This window comes from Lates calcarifer, linkage group LG5 (assembly GCF_001640805.2).
Source record: "Lates calcarifer isolate ASB-BC8 linkage group LG5, TLL_Latcal_v3, whole genome shotgun sequence".
NCBI lineage: Eukaryota > Metazoa > Chordata > Actinopteri > Centropomidae > Lates > Lates calcarifer.
This window is the reverse complement of record NC_066837.1, coordinates 817,811-825,510: the sequence shown is the minus strand read 5'-3', so window position 1 is coordinate 825,510 and position 7,700 is coordinate 817,811. Positions and strand designations below refer to the sequence as shown.

The 7,700-nt window shown below is 50.8% G+C and overlaps 1 protein-coding gene across 1 annotated transcript; it reads right to left on the bottom strand.

Moving 5' to 3' along the window:
* Positions 1-1,552: 1,552 nt before the first annotated feature.
* irf2bp2b (interferon regulatory factor 2 binding protein 2b) lies at positions 1,553-5,403 on the bottom strand. Its single transcript, XM_018684822.2, has 3 exons — positions 5,037-5,403; positions 3,094-4,316; positions 1,553-2,768 (listed from the first exon to the last, which is right to left on the bottom strand). Exons 2-3 carry the CDS (start codon positions 3,863-3,865, stop codon positions 2,008-2,010), a joined length of 1,533 nt encoding a protein of 510 aa, XP_018540338.1. The 5' UTR covers positions 3,866-4,316; positions 5,037-5,403; the 3' UTR covers positions 1,553-2,007.
* Positions 5,404-7,700: the final 2,297 nt, after the last annotated feature.

Below are 7,700 nucleotides of genomic sequence, written 5' to 3'. Positions count from 1 at the left end.
TACTACACCTCAAAAACAGACGCAGGTTCCACCTGCAGCTCATGGTCTTCATCACACATGAAGCTGAGGAAGGTGTGAGGGGAACAGTTACTGCTCTGTGACAGTACTCACTGACCCTCATGTTAAAGAACACAAACTCATGTTTCACTGTGATGTTAAATGACCTCTGATAACAGGACGTCTGTCTGTCTGTTCATCAGCACAAAAACAAACCGTTACATAATCAAACCAGTGCTGACCGATTATTCTGTCGACCTGGACTGATTTAGTGTCGGTGGAAAGAAAAGCCGCGGCTCTTATCGGTTTATTGTTGACAGATATTAAAGCAGCAGATTGTCAGAGGAGCTGCACCGAGGCCACTGGCTTCAAAACACACAGAAGAGTTTATCTCCAAAGTGTTGCCTTCACTGACTCCAAACAGGCAGGAAACCAGGAGGAAACACTCAAGTCTGCTCTGGATTTTAGAGTGAACTGTGTCGTCTGCAGAGGATCCTGGACCTGCAGCGGATCCTGGACCTGAGAGGATCCTGGACCTGCAGAGGGTTAAAGTTTTTTTCTGCTGCTCTGAAAGCGACGGGGCCCGACATAAACACACACACACACACACACACACACACACACACACAGGCCTCCATTCATCCACTCACTGTGTGATCAACCTTGAACAGTGGAAGGCGTGTTATTGCAGCAGAGAGGGGGGAGGAGACAGGAGGGGGGGGGGGGGGGACGGTGACTCAGGAATTCCACTGAGGAGCATGTGACCCCTGAGCAAGGCATTTATACCCCCCCCCTCCTCTACTCTGAGGGAGGGGCCCGTCTGTACTCCTTCTTCCTCCTCGTGGTATTTTTCTTCCTGGACTCAGAAGCAGCAGAGGAATCGTCCTGTTTGTGTCGGACGTTAAACAGACGTGGGAGTGAAGCAGGAAAGTGCTGCCTCAGCCAAACAGATCAATGGTTCGCAGCCTGGTCCAGATCCTCTCTGACAGCAGCCATTTTGTCTCATGCAGCAGCAGGAAGAAAAAGTTCTGTGGAAAAACGTGGTGACGACCGTCCTAACACTCCGCCGCCGCCGCCGCTCATGACCTCACGTCTCCAGTGTGTTCTGCACTGGGCGTGGATCCATTCAGCAGCAGCTCTGATCTGCTCGTAAATAAACGAAGCAGAGGAGCCGTCAGCAACAGAGACACACACTGTCTCACAGGACACGTGAAGCCATTTTGACACCGCCGACGCATCAACAAACGCCTCGCCGACGCGTCGCTTTGAAGACACGCCACCGGCTATTTTTAGGCTGGGCGACCTCGGCCCGCCTACGACTGATTTACTGTACAAAATGTTTATGCAACACACTCCCACCCCGGCCCTCACCCCTCCTCATCCCTCTCTCTCGCTCTCCTCGACTCTCTCTCTTCCACCCACTCTTCCCTGGAAGCCGGTTCGTTCCTGTTGGAAGGTATTGCATCATGGCTGATTCACAATCAGACCATGACTCTCCGACCAACTCCTGACTCGCTGATTATGGAAAATAAGCAAAGCACAGAGACACTGGAGGTATTATTACAAGGTCTGAAACTGTATTTGGCAAGTTTTTTTTCTTAAACAAGTGCATACATGTACAGCTAGAAGCATTTCTCTTTGTTGGTTTTTATTAATTTTCTGCCAAGTGCTCAGATTAGTCACATTCTATGTTTGACAGGGACGTCTCCAGACCTAAAGTACACCGAGAGGAAACGACAGGTGTGATGGGGCAGAGTCTGTTATGACGAGTACATACCTTTATCTTCAAAAATATAGAAACACAATGTATTGAAAAAGAAAAATCAAAAAATGATACAGCCGTGTTTACCAAGTGTTCACTTCCCTTGTGTCCAATATGTACATGTCCGTCAGTTTGTTGGGGCGTGCTGGATGACTGATGTTCGTGTGTGACAGTTTATGTCCTGCTGTTGTTGCCGTAGTCGGATTACAAAAGGAAAAAAGTTCAAGAAAAACCAGCTGGTGAGCGTCTTAAGGGTCCCTCTCCTTTTTTACCTTTATGTCCCCGGCCAAGATGGTGGCTATTTCTCCCTGCATGAAGGCCCAGGGCACGTTGGAGCCGACCAGCGGGCACCGCTCGCCGCTGGGGCAGTACACCTCGCCGGTGGCGCCCTGCTGCTTGATGCTCTCCCGGGAGCAGGGGAAGCAGAACTTGTGCGAGGGCACCGACGGGCACTGGACGAAGTGAGTGTCCTCCAGCCGCTCGTGGCACAGGGTGCAGCACAGCGGCACGCTGCCCGGCGGCACCGAAGAGTCTGGAATGCTCTGCGGCGGCGGCGCATGGGGGTCCATGACGCCGGGCGCGTGCTGGGCGGAGGGGTTGGCGCTCACCGGCCCCTCCCTCTGGGTCAGCCTCCTCTGGGAGGCCGAGGACGGCGACAGGGGGCTGCCGCTGTTCCGCCGCGCGCCCGCCGTGGTGGAGTGTACCTGGTTGGCGTCCTTGGGCGAGCCCGTGCCGCCCGCGTTGTCGGTGGCGAGGATGAGCGCCGCCATGGGGGACTGACCGTTCTGCGCCGTGGCGGCCTCGGGGGGCGTGGTGCGGGAGTGGGGGGAGATGGTGGAGGGGGGAGCGGCGGAGAAGCCCGGCAGGGCGGCCGGGGGCATCTTCAGGACCTCGGAGGGCGAGGGGAGCCACGGCTGGCCCTCGCCGCCGTTCATCTTGGAGGCGCTGCCTTCGCCGTCTGGCTCGGGGGACGCCTTCCTCTTCATGCTCCGAGGGTGCTTCCCCCGGTCTGAGGAAGAGGAAGAGGAAGAGGGAGGGTTAACACCACCACACACCGCTGCGCACACACACACACACACACACACACACACACACACACACACTCTCCAGCATGCTCCTCTGTGAATAATGACACACAGGAAATTTCTCCACACACACAGTGAATAAAGCCTCTTTTATGTCCTCTGCCAAACCTCCGCGTGCACCGAGGTGAACGGGTGCGTTTGAGCAGCGTGGCGTTACCCAGCTGAAACACGCTGACACATTATTTCATTTCCTGTTTTCATCGCTGCTGGAAAATATTCCAACGCTGGGAAAACCAGAAATAGTCGTACCTGTTTTTGAGGAAGTGGCGCTGGTTTCATATCCCATCACCCTCTGCATGGCGGCGTGGTCCTTCTTAAACCTGCTGTCGAACGTGTGCAGCGCCATCAGGTCCCGCACCGTCTTGCCTTTGCCTATCCACTCCTTGTGGCTGTCCGACATGTCCGACAGGCTGTCCGGCCTGTGTTTGTCTTTCAGCTCCTCCGGGCGCTTGCCGTGCTCCCCGGGGCCCGGCGCCACCAGAGCCCCCGACAGACTCAACTGAGCCGAGCGGCCGTTGAGCGGATGCACGGTCGGTATGCCGCCGTTCACCAGAGGCACCAGGTTGGGAGGAACCGTGCTAGTCCTGCGGGGGTTGGGGCTTTGGCGGTTCAGCTCCGGGGGCTCGTCGGGTTTTGGAAATCCGTTCGGCACCGGGAGGCCGTTCGCCTGCCTGCCCGCCGCCTGGTACTCCGGTCCCAGCCGGGGCGGCCGGTCAGACAGCGGGTAGCGGTCCAGGGGCTGCGGCGGACGGGAGCCCGGGTCTCCGGCCGTGTGGTTTATCTCCTTCCCGGCGTGCTGGGGTTTCCCCGGGCCCGGAGAACGACCGTCCTGGAAGCCGTGTGCTCTCTTCAGCTGCCGGGCGGTCTCGATAACAAACTCAATCCGGTCGGCTCCCTCGTAGTTGACACATCCGCGACACACGGGCTCGGTAAAATCCCAGATCATCGCCCACGGCATGCGGGGCAGGTCGCACAGATAGCAGGACTGCCTTCTGGAGGCAGCGACCGCCGCGGACGACATGTTGTTTCCCCAAAGAGAACGCACCACTCTCCAAAATGTCCGTCGGCTTGTTTACGTCGCTGGGAGGAAGAAATACGCCACAACAGGAATAAAACGCGTTTGTATTTTCCGTCAGAAAGCGGCAGACTCGCACCGACCGGAGCTCATCGTCGTTGTGTCCGTTGCCTCGGCGCGCCTCCGTCTAAGCTCGCGCTTACAACTCAGCTCGAGCCCTCAATGTAGGGCCGTGACGTCAGCGCCGACACTCGGCTCGTGCTCCGGGGTTCTATTCACTGGATTCTTCGACGACCCCTCGGGCGCATGCTCACCGCTCCTCTATCTCCATCCACTGAGCTTACACACGAAGATCGTCTGTGCGCGGACAGAGGAGAGGCGTCACTCCGCGGCGGTTTGCCGCCACAACATGGCGCCTCACCGGCTGCTGTCATCAGCAGGAGCACCGAGGAGCAACCTGTCAGATTAAAGATGGAGGACGAAGAGGAAAACTTCACCTTCTAGTTACAATAATAACAATCTGATACATGATTAGGTGAAAGTAACAAATGCAGTTACAAACCATTTTTATAGGAATTCATGAGATGCAGCTCAAAGTTCTTTACATAAGATTTATAATGTCAACAACTTCAAAAGCTGGAAAACAAACACAACAGTGAAGCTGAGTAGAACAGTTTCACAGAGTCTCAACAATTCAGAGTTTGGTCTTGGTGAGTTCAGAGAAGTTAAATGCTCTGACGTGTCTGTATCATCCTCCGATCACTGTCACTTCCATTTTGTTTGAGAAGAATTACAATAATTTACTTATGCAGTCTATGTCTTTACAAACCTTTAACAAAGCAGCCGGGGTCAGTGTGAACAGATTACTGTCCAGGTGTACAAGCTAACATTAGCCAAATGCTAAATCTGCAGACCTGTGTTTGGCTAATGCCTCATTTGACCCAAGCTGCACAGTAAACACTAAAACCAACGAGGAACCAGTTGAAAAGATAAGACCACCTCAGTCTGAGCACAGCACGAGCTAATGAGCTGAAGTGGTCACATTAGCAGTTCAAACTACAAACAAACATTTGATCAGATATTTGTGAACTAGCTCTAAAACACACTTCTTCTAAAGCTGGAGTTGCTCTCTACAGGGTGAGCTGTTATGATGGGACTTAGCTGAGTAATGAAATACCTGACATGCTTCAGGAGGAGGTGTCTGGTCCAAATATGATCCCCGGAATAGGAGGCAGAGTGAGACCTCTTCCTTCCCTCTCCTCCTCTCTGCCTGCAGCTTTTATAAATACCAAAACCCTGAGCGGGGAGTTCGCCTGACAGCCAGCTCTCACATTCCTTTAAAGTTCAACAAGTGCTGCTGCTGCAACCCGCGGCTTAATGTTCGAACACCGCTCCCTCCTCCTCTCCTCACTTTTTACTCTTACACACATTTACTTTCTTCTTCTACGTCATTAGCCTGCGTCAGGAGGAAAACAGTGTTGTCAGCGTGTGAAAATGTTACGTTGAGGTGTAAACTGTGCGCAGGATGAAGCAGCTTAGTCTGCTGCTGCTCGGCTCAGACACGTCCCTCTGCCGCGTTCCAGCAGCAGGCACACATGACGTCACCAGGCCGACAGCCAATCACAGAATTCAGCCGTTGTTACCAGGCAGACTGTGAACCTCCCTCCTTCCATTCAGACCGAGCTGACTCCGCTTCTCCCTGTGCCTGCGTTCAGGGACTCTCTCTGATCTCAATCTGTGTCGCACGGGGTCCGTGAACATAACAGCCAATCGATTTTCATTGTGGAATGAGAAAACAGAAAACAGATGCCGAGCCGTTTGGAATAAGAAACTGGAAACACGAAATGAGCCGATTTTAGTTTTGGAATGATGGAATCAGAAAACATACAACAACCAGTTACTTTTTATTGTTGATTCATGTTAACACGGGGAAAATCAGAAATCAGTTATGGGCTTAAAAACCATTTGTTTCGTCGTATTTTTATTTTGCCCCAGAGGTCACCCAAAGAACGATAGCACAGGATCCCCGCAAGCTAGCTCAGTGCTTTTCTGTGCTGCCCAGCTAGCCTTATCTAGCTATCTTCACCCAGCTAAGGTGAAAATAGATGAGCAAGAAAAGCCCTGCTATGAGCCCACAGATCAACTAATTTAGATAGGTGACCTTAGCTAGCTACTAAGGTCTACCTAGTACTAGTTAGCAACTTAGCCAAAGGTCACCTATATAAAACAGTTGACCTTAGCTAGCTTCATTTGCTATTTTTGGGCAGCACAGAAAAGGACTGAGCTAGCTTACAGGGATCCTGTGCTATCGTTCATTGGGTGACGTCCAGGCCACAAAAGAAATTAAATGCGAGTTCAGATGCAGTGAAGTGTGTCAGACCCTCTGCCGCTGGACTGACCAATCAGGAGAGTAATCAGTGGTATGGGCTTCACCTGGGCCAGGTGTGTCCTCCTGCAGAGCCACAGCAGCTCAGTCAGTTCTGGAGCAGATCTCACACCACACAGCTCTGCTTTGTGGTTTTTGTTTCCTTATCTTTTGTTTTTACACCAGAACATGCACACAACCGCTCCCTACGCTACTGTCTACAGATTCCTTCCATCTGTTTCTGTGTTTAGTTTGTTCATTTCATTATAAATAAATTACTTTATTGCAAACCTGTGAGTCTCCTGCAGAGATTAGATTCTGTCTTATGTCAAGATCAGACACTCTAATGTCGTTAATGTGATCAGGTCATTAGGTGAAGTTTGCAGAGATGTTTTGTGTTGTTTAGTTCTAGTTAATTATGAAGTAAATGTTGGTTGCACAGTGAAATATCTATCCCAGTTTAGATTGGTTTTCTATGATCCTCTCTTTCTGCCACCTGCTGTGGACAAATTTAGCCTCAGTTTACAGCAGAAGTAGTTCTGCCACTGATCAACCACAACACGAAGAGGACAGAACTTTAGTTTTAGCTAGCTGTTGTTAGCTTCTCTCAGGTAGAGGAAATGGTGGTCGGTGGATTGTAAACTCAACCCGGCAACAGAAAAAGAGCCCTCAGTTTCACATATAACCTCCGAACAATGAGCACAGCATCAGGTCTGAGGGGGTGGAGCCTGCACACCTTCAACACGACCACACGTTTGCTGTTAATTATCTGGACAATCACCTGCTCTGTTCACACATCTACTCACTCAGATATCATAGACTTCATCCCACTGAGCTGCAGGGTAAAGTCCAGCTAACGTCTGGCTCCACTGATTCAGACAGTTGTATTTGCAGAAAGGTTCTGGTTTGCAGAGGACGTGTTAAAACAGTAACAAAACCTGCTTCTTATTAAAACAACCAGGTGTGTTACTCTGCCTTCATCGCAGCTCTGAGATCAGGGTTTTGAGTTCAGACTGGGATTCTTCCAGTTGTTTGTTTTGGACAGTAAGCTAACGTTAATGCTAACGCCAGCAGCTAGAAATCAAGGCTGCATCCAAAATCACTCTCATGCTATGCCAATGTTTCAGAAGCTTATAAAATAAATAAATGTATTGTTCTGCAACATAACTTTTATTCGTATATTGTATTTGCCTGTATTTTAGTTTATTGTTATTTTCTAATCTCTTAACTCCGTAATAACGAGCTTTAATTGCACTTGAATGTCTGTTTACGTGTCTCTGTTTCACTTTGTGTTGATGCTTTTCACGTTTTATATAAAAAACACTTTGTGTTGCTGAAATGTGAACAATTACAGTCTGACTCACTCTGTCGGCCATTTTTCTCTCCATCACAGCAAAAACGCAATGCCTGATGGGATATATCGCCTGGTTAGTGACGGTTGCACACTGCTTTTCACTATGCATTGTGGGATACTAT

What these genes read in the sequence shown, in the direction of transcription:
- irf2bp2b (XM_018684822.2), bottom strand. Translation starts at nt 3,865, where the DNA reads ATGTCGTCCGCGGCGGTCGCTGCCTCCAGAAGGCAGTCCTGCTATCTG. An exon ending in CGCCACTTCCTCAAAAACAG is followed by an intron (nt 2,769 to 3,093) that starts GTACGACTATTT and finishes CCTCTTCCTCAG; the next exon opens with ACCGGGGGAAGCACCCTCGG.